This window comes from Schistocerca serialis, chromosome 5 (assembly GCF_023864345.2).
Source record: "Schistocerca serialis cubense isolate TAMUIC-IGC-003099 chromosome 5, iqSchSeri2.2, whole genome shotgun sequence".
Taxonomy (NCBI): Eukaryota; Metazoa; Arthropoda; class Insecta; order Orthoptera; family Acrididae; genus Schistocerca; species Schistocerca serialis.
The window spans coordinates 352951780-352972483 of NC_064642.1; the positions used below are offsets into that span (position 1 = coordinate 352951780).

Below are 20704 nucleotides of genomic sequence, written 5' to 3' on the forward strand. Positions count from 1 at the left end.
TGGATCACTTGTGCAAAACAGTTCACAAAAGACAATATACGTAGCGAAGTTCTACATTCTTCACTCTGTGTACGAATTTTGACACATACGACGTACTATGGTAAGCTATCCCCAGTAATGTTGCATCAATTATGAACCTTCTTGGTAATAATTATGAGTACTGTTGTTGCAGAAAGGGTCCAAACTCGACGAAATCTTCTTTATGGCGTATGATACAGATCATCAATGACAGTACTAACACTAAATCTCGGTTTTCAAGCCGCGACAATTCGAGTAAAATTTTTGAACTTTCGATGGCTGTCTCGGCCATCGTCGTCAGGCGTAAAACCACTGACAACCGGGAATGGAAGCGGTATTTGTGAAGGCATTGATAATTACGCATATAAAATTTTTTTTGTGATATTTTTAGATATCTATTCTTTTTCTTTTGTTCATATGGGCATTTCTAATTGCTACTATGTAACATTCTACTGTGGTTTTTAAATTTAAAGATGTAATTGTGATTATTTCGTGTGCCGATGGATAAATATGTTTCTTGCTTTGTACCTGTGGTAAAGTTGGTAACGTTCTCTTTTGGAATATTATTAATTGTGAAAAATGCAGTCAATAACATTTATAAAGATTTATGTAATTTACGATAACGATATAACATCTATAGACAGGGGACGGCGATTGTGATATCGATAGTCGAAAGGTTGTTGTGTAGTAGAGGGGATGGTGGATGGTGTGTCTGTGAAGCGTGCGCGGAAAAATAGTACGGTGTTTTGTGAAAAGCATACGTAATTGTATGGACAGTGATACCGAAATATCAGATTGTTCATTCTCTTTACCACGGCGGTATGTAATGCCATTCGCCATCGAACTTTAAGAGCAAATAAACCGGAATGTGAAAGTGCCGCTAACAATACTTTGTTGTGGCCGACACGAATAGTGCTTTTATGCGAATGAACTTTGCTGGTATAGGTTTTGGGTGGTGGAACTGTTGTCTATCAAATTCTATCAAACCGTGAAAGTGAAGACTTTAATTAACTGTGAAATATAAATGACTTTCAGTGACGTTGTCGAAGTCTGAAATGCGAGAACAGAGTGGACTTTGTTTACTGTGTGCTTCACACACAAGAACAATTCTTTGAACTGTGTATTTGTGGATAAGGCTATATGACTGTGACGAACTGTGTAATTATGGACGATAGCGTCACGGACAGTACATAAAGTGTAAAAACGAGCGATGTCTACGTAATGTACTTTGAAAGAGAGGACATGTCAACAACGGTCGTATATGGCGTCTTGTGGTTTGTTAATCACCACGGGGTTAATGATGAAGCTGTGCCGGAACTTTATTTGCGTTTCGCCGGAGAAGATTAACCAGCGGAACTGCCTGTATCCTGCTCTCATCATCGTAGCCCGCCAACACCGTGCTGCCCAACGCAACGCTTTGCATGCAACAAAAAGTTTAGAGATTTCGCCGAACGCTATCACCTGACATAGAAACTTTCTTTCTCTATTAAAAGTATAATATATATATAATTTTGTCGGTTCAGGTTAATTTCAGAGCAGTTTCTCGTGAATATTAGAGTTTTCAGTTCATAAAAAAGTGGGATCGTGACCAATTGAGAAGTATAACAAAGAGTATATATGACTTCACAGTTCAGATTTTGATAATTATTTTTCCTGTAGGTTGAGGTCATCACATATTCCGATTATATAGGCACGATTGCAGCCTCCATTCGAGCGCTATCACACTGTATCAGAGCTACTGTGTTTCTTTCTTATCACTAAAATTCTCATGCTGAGCCAGATGTGTCCTAGTCATCTTACTCTTCTGGCTCTCCTTCTTCCATTCAAAATGAAGAACAATGAGTGATAACGCGATGCATCATGTAAGGAAACCAACCTGTATCTTGCCTTATCGTCGACTTTAAGTGAAGTAGCGATACGGCTACACTTAAAAGGTTGTGAAAGGTATGCCATTATACTGTGCGACGTTCAGAATGCTGCGGTGTCGCGTTCCCCTGCAGTTACCAGCTGCCCTAGCAGGTAAGGAAGCTCTCACATGTAATCATATGCAGGGCGTTCGAACTGATGACCATTTCTATCACAATTCTATATAATACAGTCACTTTTCCACTTAATTTGTGTGCTTGCTCATGTGGTTCGATCCGTGGATGAATACGCTATTAAGCATATTAGTCTACTTTTATTCTCCTCGCCAGTGTCTTCAGCCTCAGTTGTTGCGACTCTATTTCGATTTCCATTCTGGTAAATACCAGAACAGGATTGTAACACGACTGCTTCCAAACAGTGCGTAATACTGGTTTACAAGGCTGCCTATTAGTTGCCGTTTTCTACTCTTCATCAATTTTTGGGATGAATTTCTGACTCTGCAATAGAGGGTGCACTTTTTCGGAACTTCATAACTGATTAAAACTCTCTGCCAGACCGGGGTACGAATTCATAGCTAATGGTGTCAAAACAATGATTCAGCGTGCCTGGATAGATCCGTAGGTAATAGGGTAACCCTTGATAGGCTAGATTTTGGGTTGCAATCCTGGCCTGGCCCGCAATTGTAATTTGGCAAGAAGATTTTTCAAAAAATGGTGAAATGTGTGTGAATTCCTAAGGGACCAAACTGCTGAGGTCATAGGTCCCGTGACTTACACACTTCTTTAACTTATTCAGACTTATGCTAAGAACAACACACACACCCATGCCCGAGGGAGGACTCGAACGTCTGGCGGGAAGGGCCGCGCAATCCATGACATGGCGCTTCAAACCGCACGGCCACTCCGCGCGCGGCAAGAAGAGCTTCTTTTTTTTTTTTTTTTTTTTTTTTTTTTTTTTTTTTTTTTTTTTTTTGCCACATCGGTTACACCGAGTGATGTGGTCCAATCAGTAAGATATTGACGTTGTATTCTGACATATCTCCACTTGATTATGCAAACGTAGGTTTCCTCTAACTGAAATGATGTGAAAGGCGACTGGGTTGCTTGAATGACCCTGGAAATCAGTCATCCCTCACTTCTATGTCTAGAATAACTTTATCGTCCTCAGAATGAGAAACTCTAATACAGTACTTCATCCATCCTTATTCACCTTCTCGCTAACGTTTTCAATGATGTAATATGGGATGAAATTCAGGAGCAAATTTTGTTTTCCATGCATTCCCGCCGATAAGTTGCAGTACTGCTAGAACGGACTTAAGTTGCATTACGACTTATTTACTCTGATTATTTAAGTAGTTCTCTTACACTGCAATGAGGAAGGACTGGCTATTACACTGTGTGACAACCCTCTCGGATGAGGTACTAATACGTCACGCATGAATTTCTAGTGAACGTCACTAATATTACTTTGCTTTTTTTTAATATTCCAAGAGAAAATGCTATACGAGTATTTACCTTGTCATCACCATCAAGAGGATGGCGTCCAATCAAAATCTTGATTAAAATACATTTCATTCGGATTTTTGGTTATATATGGTTAAACAATAGGTTGGCTTTTAACTTTAACATTTTTTATTTTGATGTTTTATCATAACAAGATTACTAAGAAGCAGCGCGGACTACACAGCAAAACACAGTTTTAGCAAGGAAGAGAAAGATTTACATGCTCAATTTGTCATAGTGACAGAATACAGTCTATGCGCACAGCATGTAAGGGGCCCGAACGACACAAACTGATATATTAGCTGACAAATCTGGCATTGCCTGGGAACTCTTCCTAATTCCACATAAGACTAGTGCCACTATACGGGTACAAATCAGGTTTCATGTAACGGTCATGAGAATTACTTATCTTCAGGAAAGGACATGGTGAGTAGGTGTTAATCAAGAAAAGCTACTCACTGAGTTTCAACGAGGTCTGGCATTACCAAGAGAGGAGACCATAGAGTCTGGCATATGGCAGTGGCGCATCATACTGCATCTGCAGCAGTAATCTGAGCAGCAGGTGGCACCACAGTGACACTACGACCTGTTACATATCTGTTACTTCAAGGAGAGCTTGTAGCCACACGGCATGTAGTGTGCATTTCACTGACACCAAACCCCCACCATTTGCCTTTTACAACTACAGCCTGCCCAGTGGACAAACTGAGGGCAGGAGGGAACTCATGGAGCTCGATAACGCTTTATTGTGTTTTGCAGAGAGTATTTTAATACAAACACCTTACAGTTTTGGAAGAAACACAGTTTGCCAAAAACAATGGGCTAGCAATATGAGCAGTTTTCTCATTTCAGCGAACCTCTGATGCGAGGCTACTTGCTGTACACGAAACTGCGCCATTACTAATTTTGTCAGTGATCTCACAGAGATGGAACTGAAATGGCAGAGATTCCAAGACGTAGAAGGACATTGTGCAGTGTGATTGGCATTTTATATCGACGCACTGTGTTGGTGGGATTTTGTACGATTGAAGGAACACCGCAGTTGGGTAGCCACGTATGCATTTTCTGCTATTGCTGGCATGTACTGTTTGGTGCGAAGAAATACCCAGTCATAAGATTGTGTAAAAATATTTAAAACAATTTATTGCTGGACGTGAAAGACGGTGCATAGGAGTCCATGGCCGGACACGCTATTGAGAGTATGTTTAGATTTGGCCAGTGATGTGGAGCTGTTTGCCTCTTGAGCATATCAGCCACAAATGTTGGAAATGGACAAAAGCATTCATCTTAGCAGACGAGTGTGGTCCAGTGTTGTTGTAGCGATGGTGCACCCCTTGGCCTCTACAGCCGCCATTCACACGGTGGTCGCATTCTTCAAGGTTGTCGGTGAATGATTATGGAGAACGTAATTAACAGCCCCAGTGCGTTAGGGCATTATATTCCTCCGTCCTTCGGGAATCAGTAAGATCAACCTTTTTCAGTTTCCGCATTTCGGTGGTGAATGAATGAGTTTTTCAGTTGCTATATGGTCAACAGTCACTGTTTTCCCTTCGGAACTAACAACATCTGACACTAAAAATTAAACGTATCCTTTACTTATGGTTTGCATACAAAATGTGTAAAGCATTTCACATCCTGTTCATGATCTCTGTAAATAGCTATGTTTTTACCCAACACCTATCATTCATATTAAAATAATTTATCCGTCCAAACTTGCACATTAGGGACTGTGTCTAGGACCTTTAATAATCTGCATCATCTATTAAGCGACGCGCACAGTTTGCAACTTAGATCTTAACAGCGCGACTGGCTCTTAGTTTTCTGCGTCACGGTGACATTACACATGCAGGAAGTTTCAGAATTTTTCCTTATAAATGGGATATGCTCGCCCTTGTCCGCCATCTCAGAAAGTTTCTACTATTCTCGTGGTAATGCTGTATACGGAAATTCTATACATATATACAGCTTTTCCATGAGAATGCTAGAAATTTTTTGGATGGCGGAGAGGTGCCATCCTTTCACAGTATCACAGTGATATACATAACTCATGTTCGTGATCAATTCTGCTGAAAGAGGTTTCATGAATGAAATTGTATACTAAGAAAAATATGGATCTTTCATACAGTGTTACATCACTCATCATACTGGACTCGAAATCATCAAGATTTAAAACGTGAATTTTCTCTGACTGGTATCTCTGAATTTTTCTTATATCTTATCAATATGCACGTCCATTTCTCGTGAAGCAACTCGAGGGCTCATTAAAGACTTCTTGTCCGCCGGATGGTCGTCTGTATACTTGACGTCAGTCGCTGTGCTCTGGTAGATCTTGTGTTTTTTGGCCAAGTATTTTAGAACAGTACAAACAAGACTTACTAGAAGCTACAGAATGAACTTTTGCCCGAATTTTTCTAGCTAGACGAAGAGTGGGAAATGTCAAATAGCGTTTCAAATTACCCAATATGCGGTGCAGTTTTATTTAAAATGTTTAACTGAAGTCAAGCGCTGTCGGGCTGGGCTAGCACTTTGATCTTTTACCATCTGCTCTGGCGACCGCTGTTGGCAATCGCGATGGACTCAGCCCTTGTGAAGCAAACTGAGCAGCTACTTGGTTGAGAAATAGCGGCTCCGGTCACGGAAACTGACTTACTGCGCTGACAACATGCCCCTCCATATCCGCATCTAGTGACGATGCCTATGAACTAAGGATGGCACGGCGGCCAGTCAATACCTTTGGTTCATGAACTGTTGGGGTGGAGTTTAGTTAAATTCAGAAAAGCTTCACTAGTGATTTGAGGAAAAACTGAAATATTTTAAGATTACCTGCTAATTGTTACATAAATGAAGTGTCAAAAGTTCATCTCTTCACGGCCTAGGTGTTTTGCACATAAAAAGTTACACTTGACTGATATTTAATGGTGAATAAAAACCCTGAGATGCCGACAGGTGTGGCCAACTGGTTGTAGGTACTTCAGTCCGTAACCGCGCTGCTGCTACGGTCGCTGGTTCGAATCCTGCCTCGGGCATGGATACGTGTGATGTCCTCAGGTTAGTTATGTTTAAGTAGTTCTAAGCCTAGGGGACTGATGACCTCAGCCGCGTGGTATTAGCCGAGTGGTCTAGGGCGCTGCAGTCATCGACTGTGCGGCTGGTCCCAGCGGAGGTTCTAGTCCTCCCTCGGACATGGGTGTGTGTGTTTGTCTTTAGGATAACTTAGGTTAAGTAGTGTGTAAGCTTAGGGACTGATGACCTTAGCAGTTAAGTCCCATAAGATTTCACACACATTTGAAGATCTGAGGACCTCCGATGTTAAGTCCCATAGTGCTTAGAGACATTTTTGAATAAATGAGAAAGGCGGTCAAATTTCTCGTAAAATGATTTCTATTAAAGTAAGGACTGAAATAGGTTTGAGAAACATTTGACGCACCTTTCAATTGTGCTCGGAATCACGTGCAGCGAAAGAGGCGCCGATTGACAATTTAAAGCTCAGTGTGTAACTTATAATCTAAAAATTTTAAAGGATATTAGAGGATATTCATTTCCTCGATTACGAGGGCCGTGTAGTCCCATTTGCCACGTATCATCTGAAGCATCATTCAATGGCGCGTCAGATGTTTTTCTAAACTATATTGTTCCAATTTTTAGACGTACCATTTCACAAAACATATGACCAGTCCTTTTCAAATTTTCTTTTTAGCTTAACTGTTGAAAACTTCTTTCGAGCACGTTGTGTGTCTGTTTTCTACATGAGCATTTGCCTTTATACACTCTGTCGGCTTCCCTACAGTTCACGTTTTCTTTATCATGCAAGAAAAGTGATTCACTGACGTAGGCTATACGTGTTGGGTTGGCAGAAGAGCCAACACTGTGTTGCGAATGGAGGCCGAAATGCACGCGTTTTAGCAGACGCATGCTGGCGTGAGGAGGGAAGAACTATACTGACGTGAGGTCTGGAACATGACAAGGAATTAGAATTCAGAAAGCGGACGGAATTAGTTTGATACTTAACTTTAATCCATTAATGATGAACGTCGCTCTTGACGGTACATGATTCACAATATTGTCTGTTCAGAATTCATTCTAATTACTGAATATGGCGCCTTGCTAGGTCGTAGCAAATGACGTAGCTGAAGGCTATGCTAAACTGTCGTCTCTGCAAATGAGAGCGTTTGTAGACAGTGAACCATCGCTAGCAAAATCGGCTCTACAACTGGGCGAGTGCTAGTGTGTCTTTCTAGACTAGACCTGCTGTGTGACGGTGCTCGGTCTGCAATCACTGATAGTGGTGACACGCGGGTCCGACGTATACTAACGGACCGCGGCCGATTTAAAGGCTACCACATAGCAAGTATAGTGTCTGGCGCTGACACCACATTCCTCCTCCGCAAATCGGCGGACGGTTGTGGTATAAGGCCTCCGCCCGCCGTGGAGAGGACCCCATGTTGACGTATGCTACGAGTTGGGAAGCATAATAACAGGCGAGGCTGTGCCACCTGCATCCTGCCATTCGGACCGCGGGGAGCTAGGGAACGCCTGAAAACCTACTCCAGGTTGCACGCCAACATGAGGTGTATGCGCCCGTAGAGAGACGGGAGGGGCCGAAGGGTCGACCTCCATCGGGCCGGAGCATCCGACGGGCGAAGACGACAAATGGTCCGGAGCGGGCAAGAGTTCCATGTCGGAGGACAACTGGTCACGGGAAGCTATCGGCGGCGCGTGACCCATGGAGGCACCCGACGGCTGCAGCGACGCGTGCACTGCGGAAGAATAGGCGGCGGCGGCGGCGCGTCACCATGGGGCAAAATGGAAGGCAGCGTCGGTAACACCTGGGGCTGAGGCGATCCAGTAGATGGGTCCTAAGGTCGCTGATCGGACGGCACCGTCGCTGAAAGCAGACGGGCAGCGGCAAATCCCGGGCGACGACAGAGGCGCAGCTGATTGAGATGCCGGCGCACCTCACCAGAGGCCCCCAAAACCAGATACATAGCGCGTCCGAGGCAGCGAAGAATGCGCCCTTCGAGCCAACGCCGTGAACCTCGATTGTGGCGGTAGTAGACAACATCGCCTGGGGCAAAAGCCGGTGTCTTCCGCTGCACAGGAACCTGATGCGGCGGATGTAGCAAAGACATCAAGGATCGATGATGGTGACCGTGGAGCAACTCAGCCGGCGAGCGACCACCTCGGGGCTGAGAGCGATACGAGGACAAAAAGAGCAATAACGCGTCCTCCCGAGAATGCGACTCTTTCAACTTCAACATCTGTGTCTTGAAAGTCCTGACCAATCATTCAGCCGCACCGTTTGACTGTGGCGAAAACGGCGCGGACGTCAGATGTTGAATACCATTGGCCTTGGAGAATGACTGAAATTCTGAGGACATGAGTTGTGGGCCATTGTCGGAAACAATAGTCTGTGGAAGACCTTCAATGCAAAAGATAGCAGATAACGCTTGGATGGTGGCAGATGATATGGAAGACATTAGGACAACAAAAGGAAAATTACTGAGTGAATCTATAACAACCAACCATCGAGCATTCCAGAATGGACCACCAAATCGATGTGTAGGCGTTGCCAAGGGAAAGTGGCTTTTGCCCATGCAAAGAATTTCCGCGGTGGTGCTGATTGTTGTTCGGCACACACCATGCAAGAAGAGCACATATTCGTAATCGTGGCATCGATTCCGAACCAAGTACAGTGCTGACGAGCAAGTTGTTTCGTTCTCACTATACCCCAATGTCCTTGGTGGAGAAGCTTTAAGACAGAGGACCGTAACGAACGTGGTACCACAACCCTGGACTGATAATTATCAGAACGCAACAGCAAAACATCAGGTCGTACAAAAAGTCTCTCTTTGTGAGCAAAAAATCGGCGAACCAACGGATCCTCGATCCGTGACTTTGACAAGGGCCATTGCGTAGCAACAAAACGCAGAACGGTAGCAAGGACAGGGTCGGCAGTTGTGGCTGTAGCTACACGACGAGAATCAATCGGAAACGATTCGACCACGTCATCGGTTTCCGAATCAATGAACGTGCAAGCAAGTTCGGAGGAATCGAATGCGCTATCCTCAGCAACAGGCAAACGGGGCAACGCATCGCCGTTTCCGTGCTTAGCAGTGGACCGATACAAGATATCGTAGCGGTACTGCGAGAGGAAAATAGACCAGTGAATGAATTTCTGCGCTGTACGTGGAGGTACAGGCTTGTTCGGATGAAAAAGCGATGTCAAAGGTTTGTGGTCTGTGATTATGGTAAAGTGACAACCATACAAGATGTCATGAAACTTTGAACACCAAATACGAGAGCCAAAGCTTCTTTCTCGATCTGCGAATAGTGTCTTTGCGCAGACGAGAGCAATTTGGATGCAAAGGAAATAGGGCGATCGTGCAAGCCATATTTGTGCCCAAGCACAGCACCGATCCCGAAATCCAATGCATCCACCATCAACAAAAGAGGCTTCTGGGGATCGAATGGCGTAAGGCAAGTATTGGAAAGCAACGCCGATTTCAACCGGCGAAGGGCGCGTTCGCATTCCGTCGTCCAGACGAACGGAACACCTTTACGGCATAAGCGATGAAGCGGAGCTGAAATGGAAGAGGCATGCGGCACATATCTGTGATAATAATTGATTTTTCCAGCACACTCTGTAACTGCTTCAAATTCTGCGGTGAAGGCAAGGCTTGTATGGCACGGAGGTGCGTGGGACTGGGATGTATGCCTTGGGCATTGAGTACATGTACCAGGTATGGCTAGTCACGAGCAAAAAACACACATTTGTCCTTCCGTGAGCGAAGACCATTTTGTTGCAAGACCTGAAATAATGTTCTGAGATTGGCTAAACGTTCTTCTTCCGTCTTTCTGGAGATCACAATATCGTCCAGATAGTTTTCTGCAGTAGGGATCGACGCACAAACAGTTTGTAGATATTGCTGAAACAATGCAGGGGCGGATGCACACCCGAATGGCAGTCGTTTGAATCGATACAAACCAAGATGTGTGTTAACCACCAAACGCGCTGGGATTCTTTGTCCACCGGTATTTGCAAGTACGCAACTGCTAGGTCCAACTTCGAAAAATATTTGCCCGGGCACAGTTTGTCAAAAAGATCTTCCGGGCGGGGTAGAGGAAAAGTTGCAATCACTAGTTGTGGATTCACTGTTGCCTTGAAGTCCACACAATGTCTCAATTTTCCCAAAGGTTTTTGCAAAATTACTACGGGTGATGCCCAAAGAGAAGCCTGCACACGCTCAATTGCACCTTGTGATTCCAAATCGTGTCATGTTTTTGCGATCTGATCACGCAATGTGTGGAGAACATTGCGCGTTTACTTTCAGTTCCAAATGTGCTTTATAGTTCTTAGCGCAACCGAGGCCCAGTACAAAAATGTCTGCAAATTCTGCACATAGACAAGAAAAACTGACTGAAGGTACAGTCTGGTTCACTGATAGGACCTGATTTACGATAGGCAAGTTAAACAACTGAAATAAATCGAAACCAAACAAGTTCACAGCAGAAGAAGAACGAAGGACATAAAATGACACAAGTTTTGTTTGTCCTTTGTATGTTGCAAGAAGGCTGCACTGTCCTAACACAGGGAGCTGTTGACCTGAATAGATAGTTAACATTTGCGGCAAGTCTACAAAAAGTTTATTGTCCTGCTGACAACAAGAGTGACTGTCTCATGCAATGTGAACTGACACTGGTACAACATCACTTGTGACTTGACGGGAGTTCCGGCAATGTCGACCACACTATTTGTGGGATGAACACAGTCGCTGTTAGAGAGAGTGGCACTGGGTGGAGTGGAATGAACGACATGAATTTCTATGGGCGAAGTTTCGCGAGCCTGAGTATCCTTGGTTCGATTCCGATTCTGGCGTGAAGCAAAGGGCCTGGAATGGTTAGGAGTTTCCGATCTGAGCTTTTTCTGGCAAACACTCTGAACATGTCCCTTATTACTACAGTAAAAGCAAATGGATTGGCGTGATGGGCAATTCTCACGTGAATGTTTAGTAACTGACCGCGGGCATGATTTGAGCACTGCATTTCCTTGCCGGCGCAGCACACATGGCTGAGAGCCTGGCGGTAGCGGCGCGGCCGGGCGCAAGGGCTGTTTACTGCTCCGTGCAGCTCGCCCGGCGGGCCGGTTAATCTGACACACAGCTGGCGAGGTTTCAAATTATTCCTGAGCAAAGTCAAGTGTGTCCTGCCGATCCAATATGTCCATCACTTGTTGAAGGGAAGGATTGACTAGTTTCAAAATCTGTTCCCTTATACGAACATCAGAAATGTTCTGTGCAATTGCATCACGTACCATAGTATCTGAATAAGGGAGTCCACATTGAAACTCGAAAGCACAATCCCTTGTAAGGCCTTGAAATGTTGCAACCCACTCCCGATTAGTCTGACCTGCCGTACGTTTTGTACGAAAGGAGGTATACCATTTCGCAACTACATTGACTGATTGTTTGAAATATGCATGTATTGCAGACAAAATTTCTTCGTAGGACAGAGTAGCTACGTTGCGTCCTTGAAATAATTTGACTATCACACGGTAAGTCTGCACATCGACGGACAACAAAAGAAAAGGTTGCCACTCGTTACCTTCAATTCTGTAGGCGGCGAGATGGAATCCAAATTGGCGTGACCACTCCGTCCAGCTTTCCAGTGCAGCATCAAAAGGTCGGAAGGTCGGTGCAACTGCTTGTTGTGGCTGCGTTAGCGGTGGAGCGGCGGCTGCCGCATCGTTTTGCATTGCACATTGACCCTGGACGAGTAATGCCTGCATCTGCTGAATCTGTAAGCGACAACATTCAGAGAGTATATCTGAGGTGAAGCCATTACAGGATTAGATCAGGCCAGTATAGTAAAGAGCACCATGTTTACTCATCGCCAATGTTGGGTTGGCAGAAGACCCGACTCCATGTTATGAATGGAGGCCGAAATCCACGCGTTTCAGCTCACGCAGGCTGGCGTGAGGTCTGGAACATTACAAGGAATTAGAATTCAGAAAGCGAACGGAATTAGTTTGATACTCGACTTTAATCCATTAATGATGAACGTCGCTGTTGACGGTTCATGATTCATGATATTATCTGTTCAGGATACATAGTAACTGAATATGGCGCCTTGCTAGGTCGTAGCAAATGACGTAGGTGAAGGCTATGCTAAACTGTCGTCTCTGCAAATGAGAGCGTTTGTAGGCAGTGAACCATCGTAGCAAAGTCGGCTGTACAATTGGGCGAGTGCTAGTGAGTCTTTCTAGACTAGACCTGCCGTGTGGCGGCGCTCGGTCTGCAATCACTGATAGTGGCGTCACGCGGGTCCGACGTATACTAACGGACCGCGGCCGATTTAAAGGCTACCACCTAGCAAGTGTGGTGTCTGGCGGTGACACCACAATAAGTTCCCTTCATCACTAGTTATTCTTAGGGTACTGTAATCGTTAACAGTCGACCATCTCGAGACGGGAAAATTTATGAGCATAGGAAGTAGTTTCTGTGAAGTACGGTCATGTGTGTGTGTGTGTGTGCAGCGTCGCTGGTGTACCTGGTGGCCGGCGTGTCCATCGGCTGGAGCTCGCCTCTGGTGCCGCGGCTGCAGCAGAACACGTCGCACATCGTCATCACGGCGGACGAGGGCTCGTGGCTGGCGTCGACCGGCGGGCTGGTGGCGGCGCCACCGTCGCTGCTGGCCGGCGTGCTGGTGGACGTGGTGGGCCGCCGCAGGATGCTGCTCGCCTGCGCCCTGCCCTTCTTCGTCACCGCCGTCTGGCAGCGCTTCGCCTCCTCCTTCTGGGAGCTGCTCGTCAGCAACATCCTCTCCGGCGTAGCGGTCGGCTTCATCATCCCCGTGAGTAAGAAACACACACTCATCCTACCGATGTCATCCGTTTGATTTCATTAGTGACGTCGTCATAATGGTGGACATAAACCCCTCGTCGAAATCCAACATCGTTAATGTGGTGCGAGTACTGTAAGACCTTCGGTACACACACCATAAGATTATTTGACTTTTCGCTCTAACGAAGTAGGCGAGTGTTAGCAATATACGAGGGCTGTCCAGAAAGTAAGTTACGATTGATCGCGAAATGAAAATCACAGTGAAAATCAGAAATGTTTCATTTGTAACAGTTAACTACACCTTTCAGCTACTTCTCTACGTAGTCGCCGTTCTGAATCAGACATTCGTCGTAGCTTTGTACCAACTTCCCAATACCCTCATCATAGAAGGCAGCCGCGAGTGCTTTCCGCCAATTCTCTACGCTGGCCTAAAGCTCGTTGTCTGTGCCAAAATGTTGTCTTCATAGCCAGCGGTTCGTTTGAGCGGAGATGAAACTCAGTGGGAGACAGTTACGGGCTGTATTGCGGGTAACCAAACATTTGCAATTGAAACGATACAGGAACATCTTCATTGCCCCTGCAGAATGAGGCTGAGAATTGTCTTGAAGAAGAAACCGCACGACAGTTATGTAATGTTGGTTGCATAGCTTCAGGGGAAAATTCTCACCAGGCCCTCGTACTTGGCGGGAGACACTATTTTCTATAACATCTTTACGCGCTCACTAAGAGCTCAGGAATGAAAAGAGTGACATAATTCTACCTAGAGTCATACTAGAGACACTGCCCAACACATCTTTGCAAAGCTTTATCGGATTTTCATAGTCGTTTCCATTTTGCGACCGATCGTAACTTACTTTCTGGACAGCCCTCGTATCTCGTGATCTTATCGTGGCGTGTTTATCTTCTGCCATTAGGTCAGACGTTAGAAATGCCACTTCCACGCTTAGAGTAGCAGATTGACGGTGACCAGCTTTAAACAGAACTTGATTAATTTTCACACACATTTATTAAAATAATAACCAGTATAAACATTACTTAACTTAGTTCTGGATGCTGTTTACAATTGACAATCTGAAGTTCCTTTGGTCTTGGTATGTTAATCTTATTCTCACATATCTCTGATACTTGACAAAGTGTCTATACATTTATCTTCATGGCTATGTGCAGGAATATGGTAGTCTTATTAGGCGCAGACTGAAACTTGACTGCAGACTAATGCAGACTGACTAATCGGAGGACAGTACACTCGTTATAATACCTCATGCATTCAGGTGTCACTGCGCGAGTGTGATCCACGAGGAGAAAAGGTTCTACGTTAGCAACAATCTCATTGGCTGCGTTACATATTAATAAGCGGATCAGCGGATGCAGAATATGGTCCATCTCTAAGACAGCACCATCTTGTAGTGCGGAGACGGACGAGGGCTGCGCCTGCGCTGTTGTGCTTAGCGGGACGCGCTCTAGTGGGAAAGTTGTGTACGCGCTGACTACGTGGAACTATGTACACAACAGTTAACAAATATGTTTGAGAATGTCGTGCGCAAGTTCACTGTTTAGTGGGGGAGGACTTAGTGTTTTGACGCGCCCGACCATCCTGATTTAGGTTTTCCGTGATTTCCCTAAATCGCTCCAGGCAAATGCCGGGATGGTTTCTTTGAAAGAGCATGGCCGACTTCCTTCCCCGTCCTTCCCTAATCCGATGAGACCGCTGACCTCGCTGTTTGGTCTCTTCCCCAAAACAACCCAACCCAACTTTGTGCTTGATTCCTCTTTGAGCTAGGAACATGGGGAAGAAAGTTTGCTGTTTAGACTCGACCAACGACTGTTTGTACACCCATTCGAACATCTCCCTTATTGTTGGGGTGTTACAATATACGGGCTGTATTGCGGGTAACCAAACATTTCCACTTGAAACGATGCAGGAACATCTTCATAGCCCCTGCAGAATGAGGCTGAGAATTGTCTTGAAGAAGAAACCGCACAACAGTTATGTATGTTGGTTGCATAGCTTCAGGGGAAAATTCTAACCAGGCCCTGAAGAGGAACAGGAGCCAGCACCAAGGCAGATTATGAGAATCGATTAATTCCTTTTGCAGAAGATCTTAATTGTTCTGAAATTAATGCTCAACTAATGGCATCATTTGTACGTAGACCGTTCGGATTTTACGTGCAAATACACGGAAAAAAAAGTTTTTCTATGAGCTTTTCAAAGCACACCACTTCTGCACATCTAACTTGTAAGAATCGGTTCAAACTTTGCACTGAGACAAAAGAAACTTGTAACAAAATTTTTGTATCCAATTACCTTTACTCATTGCCGAGATACGATGGTTTAAAGGTGAGATAAATCTATCACGTCAAAATAATTCTTATAGAATTGAGTGCGTGCTGTGGCCCCCAAACTGGATTAAATTGGTTCAAATAAATATAAAATGCATCCTTATTATGAAAAAGAAAACTGTTTCATTCGGATTTTGCACACAGAAAACATATCTTTCTGTGAGTTTCTTTAGTGCGCCACTTCTAAATTTCATACTTGTGTGTAGCGGTTCAAATTTTTTAAGAATGAAGGTAAATACGTGTAGTTATTGATCTTCCTGTTGTTTTGTGATCCTCTTATCCGTTGCCACGATATAAGCGACATGGTTCGAAAGACAATAAATAACCTATATCGGATCAGTCGTCCCCCGAGTCAATAGAAATCTACGTTGGTTACCAAGCTATGGCTGTCTTATGTCAAAGTTATGGTACAGTGAAAGGTGGGAAGCAGAATGAAAAATGCTCGTGTCATAGCACAAAAAACGCGAATAGGTGCTTGGCCGAGCTATGGATGAAAAAGAAAGGAACTAACATTTCGGGTTAACTGGCAGCTTCAAGGATATTTGTGCAACGTATACATAAAGTCCGTGAACACATTCAATTATTTATTGCACAAGAGCCTAACATTGTACACATATCATAAATGTCATTTTGAAGAGAAACCCATAAAGCTGTTTTCATGTATACCGGCACTGGTGCACGTACCTCCTGTAGCCCGGTGATGTAGCAGAGCTCCGGGAGAGAATACGGGAAGCGACTGTCACAGTCGACGATGCCATTAAAAAAATGGCTCCAAGCACTATGGGACTTAACATCTAAGGCCATCAGTCCCCTAGCACTTAGAACTACTTAAACCTTCCCCTTCAAATGCAGAAAAAGGAACACAGCACGATTCTCAGCTTCACCAATGTGCTGCGCTATTTGGTCTTGGTTGCTCTGGTGGTGTGACATCTACTGTAAACCAGGTTTTCTGTGTGAAAAACATGTATCTCAAAAAAGGTACATTACATGAATTTATTTTTTATAGATTATAGCTAAAACATTATGCTTACTTATCGTATGAACACTAGCAATGTCGCTGCTCTGGAAGAAAGCTTTAATTTTCCGCGGACGGTGAAATACGGCGTAAATGCACTTATTTGTAGATTTCCAGAAGTCTCTCGACATCGTTCATCACAAGCGCTTCTAACCAGACTGCGTGCCTATGGAGTAACACCTCAGTTGTGCGACTGGATTCGTGATTTCCTGTCAGAAAGGTCACAGTTCGTAGTAATAGGCGGAAAGCCATCGAGTAAAATAGAAGTAATATCCGGTGTTCCCCAAGACAGTGATATAGGCCCTCTGTTGTTCCCTATATGCATTAACAACATAGCAGACAATCTGAGTAGCCGTCTTAGATTGTTTGTAGATGATGCTGTCATTTACCGACTTGTAAAGTCCTCAGATGACCAAAAGGAATTGCAAAATGATTTAGATAAGATATCCGTATGGTGCGAAAAGTGGCAATTGACGCTGAATAAGGAAAAGTGTGAAGTTATTCACATGAGTATTAAAGGAAATTCGCTAAATTTTGATTACGCGTTAAGTCACACAAATCTGGAGGCTGTAAATTCAACTTAATACTTGGGGATTACAGTTGGAACGATCACATAGATAATGTTGTGGGTAGAGCAAACCAAAGACTGCGATTCACTGGCAGAACACTTAGAAGGTGCAACAGGTCTACTAAAGAGACTGCTTACATCACGCTTGTCCACCCTATTCTGGAGTATTGCTGTGCGGTGTGGGATCCGAATCAGGTGGGCTGACGGATGACATCGAAAAAGTTCGACGAAGGGCAGCTTGTTTTGTATTATCGCGAAATAGGGAAGATAGTGCCACAGACATAATACGGGGAGTGGCAATCATTAACGTAAAGCCGTGTTTCGTTGCGACGGGATCTTCTCATGAGATTTCAATCACCAGTTTTCTCCTCCAATTGCGAAAAAATTCTGTTGGCACCTACCTACATAGGGAGAAATGATCATCACGATAAAATAAGAGAAATCTGGGCACGCACAGGAAAATTTAAGTGGTCTTTTTTTCCCACACCGTTCGAGAATGGAACGGTAAAGAGACAGCTTGAAGGTGGTTCATTGAACCCTCTGCTAGGAACTTCATTATGAATAGCAGAGTAATCACGTAGATGTAGATGTAGATTACTACAGTTTTGTGTCCGGTTGTCAGCACAGTCACTAATGTTTCGTGAAAGTGTGTCACTGTTAGCACATGGACTCTAAAGACTCTGTTATTACAGTGAGAGAGTAAATGTTTAACGTAAGCTGACAACGGAGGAAGATGCCACAAAGGGAATACCCGTATTGTTTACAGTAAGCTGAGATGCACGTTGAGAGAGGTGACCGTAAAATTGATTTTTTTTCGAAAAGAAACAAAAATGTAACGCAATGACGAGGAGAAAATAATTAAACGAAGTTGGCACATGTTTGTATTATTTTACCAATACACTCTAACATAAACTGTAGATAATACAACTGGAGTGGCATTCATGTTTGCACTGTACAAACTGCGAGGTTTTTTAACTTAATTCCTTCTCTCATGATTAATGAAACTCTCCAACAGCCGTGCAACTAAGAAGTTATTTTATTTTGACGACAACCAGTATCGGCAACCACAATGCCATCTTCAGGGCCCATACGCATCTCAAAATATAAACAATAATGCCATACAGTGCCATATATCCCTGGGTTTCGTGAATTCAGTCCGTTTAACAAGTTCTTCACTCGAAGACTTTGAGTTGCTATCAAGTCTTCGAGTGAAGCCCTCGTGAAACGGTTTGAACCCACAGATATGTGACACTTAATTTCATTAATATTGTCAATTACTTAACCAGCTGATGTTCCCGGTTCATGACGGATTAACAGAGATTTAATTCTTTCTAGTTGCTTTCTAGTGGATGTTAGATTTTACATGTCGTACAAAAAAATGGATATTTCAAATAATACATAGCAGACTACGGTTTTGTTTATTTGTCCTTTACATATATTGTTTAATACTCCACTGTAAACCAAATTAAAGTTAATTCTAGACGGAAAGTACTAATAATGTGTCATGTTTTCCTTAGAGATGCAAGACCTGGTATGAATGAGCGAGAACATTGTGACTGGGCAAGATAGGTCCTCTTATGTTTGAATGAAACATCATGTCATTTGCATGCATTAAGGTTGTGCAATTGGTACAACCTAACTGGTGATGGTTAGACGCAAAATTACTGCAGATGATTTAAGAATCTAGTTAACATTTTCACAGACGTCTTATTCCATGCGAAAGTGAAAGACACAATCGAAGATAGCCCAGAGCTTGCTATAGATTCAGTCAACTGCTTACTTCACTTAGCCCATCGAGAAAGGCCAGACATCTTATATAAAGGACGTTGGTCAAACCAGTGGCATTTCACGCATACAAAAGCCATTAGTACCTGTGAAAGAGAACTGTAATATTGTTTGTGAATGGATATTCTTGAAGCGATAGAAGGCCCAGCACAATGCACGGGCACTGGAAAGTGATGTATATGGTACAACTGCGGCCTGGATGATACACGCAGCAGCTCAATCACTGGAGTTATGGGAAACATCTCGAGTGAACACGTCACGCTGTTCGAACTGTATCCTAATAGTAGTTGTAAACCTGCTAGAGTCTATACACAGCGGACACAGGGGTGGCTCACAAGAAAAATGAGGGCAGCTCTACCAGGTTCTGTTACAAACATGCAAACATGACGATTTGCTGCAGGGAGTGGAAGACAATCCTGTGAAGATGTAGATGGGCGAAGTTTTTTAGAGCGTATTGCAGTATTATGTATGTATTTATTTATTGCTTGCTGTTCTGGCCTGATTAAAGGCTTAAGGTCGTTTCTTAAATCGACCAACAACAACATATACAAGAAATATTGCCTTATAATCAAGTTAATAACAATGACAACATAATAGATGAATTAAGAATTATATTAATTAGTTATTAAATAACGAACTCAATACTAATAATTTACATTATTGGTAAACAGAAATAAATTGCGATAGTAATCATAAATGTAACAATAATAAAGTAATAAAATAATGAAGGTATTAAGAATGACATTGGTTAGTTTAGCACGTTTGATGCCTTCTTTGGTATTAGAACAATGGAAGGGATAATGAAAGAGGAAAGGACTGAAGTGGAAGTAACAATGCCTGACATGACAGGTGAGAATTTCAGTAGGGAACTCTGTAGACAAGTAGGGAGCAAAGTGGTGAGGGATGGATGTTTAACGAGAGTGGGTGCAAGAAGAAATAGCTATTGTGATATTAGGTGGTCCATTAGCTCTGTTTTGAAATTTGAAAGAATTTTAATTTCTCTAATATTTTGAAGAAGGTTGTTCCAAATTCGGGTTCCTGACACATAAAATAAATTAGTGAACATGGCAGTGTTGTGTAATAGTTCCTAGTGGATTTTGCTTTGTTGAGAGGGAGTATTATTATGGTGTGAAGATCAAACAGGAGAAAATTGCTGTTATGTTCCTTACATTATATACATGTTCATCAGCTAGCTATGAACCTTCAACAGCTCGTCGTCAGAGTTCTTATTTGTTTATGCAGCCTGGCAATATTAGGTTTACCAGCCGTCTCTTGCACCAGACCAGAAATTCTGCACATTTTACATCAGGTTCATTAGATAAACATCAACTGCATTTAGTATACAACATTACAAAACATTTTTTAATTGCTACAGAACAGAGAGAGACACAAAATGAGGAGAGTTTACATGGTTTGCGAGCACAGCAATAGAGAAAATTTACAGAGATTTAGTTTAAACTATGACGGCTAGCAGCAGTTAGCATGAGAGAAAAAAAGCACTTCTTCTTCAGGCCACAAGTGGCCCATCGGGACCATCCGACCGCCGTGTCATCCTCAGATGAGGATGCGGATAGGAGGGGCGTACGGTCAGCACACCACTCTCCAGCTGGTTACGATAGTTTTCTGTGACCAGAGCCGCTACTATTCGGTCGAGTAGCTCCTCAGTTGGAATCACGAGGCTGAGTGCACCCCGAAAAACGGCAACAGCTCATGGCGGCCCGTATGGTCACCCATCCAATGATCGGCCACACGCGACAGCGCTTGACTTCGA

General features: G+C 43.6%; 1 protein-coding gene across 1 annotated transcript in view; it reads left to right on the forward strand.

Annotated features, from left to right (window-relative positions):
* The first annotated feature begins 1991 nt into the window (after positions 1 to 1991).
* The window catches only part of LOC126481934 (facilitated trehalose transporter Tret1-like), an 88702-nt gene continuing 69989 nt past the window's right edge, over positions 1992 to 20704 (forward strand). The window contains exons 1-2 of the mRNA XM_050105894.1: positions 1992 to 2037; positions 12919 to 13235. Of these exons, the coding sequence (XP_049961851.1) occupies positions 1992 to 2037; positions 12919 to 13235 (363 nt within the window). The remainder of the gene's footprint in view (positions 2038 to 12918; positions 13236 to 20704) is intronic.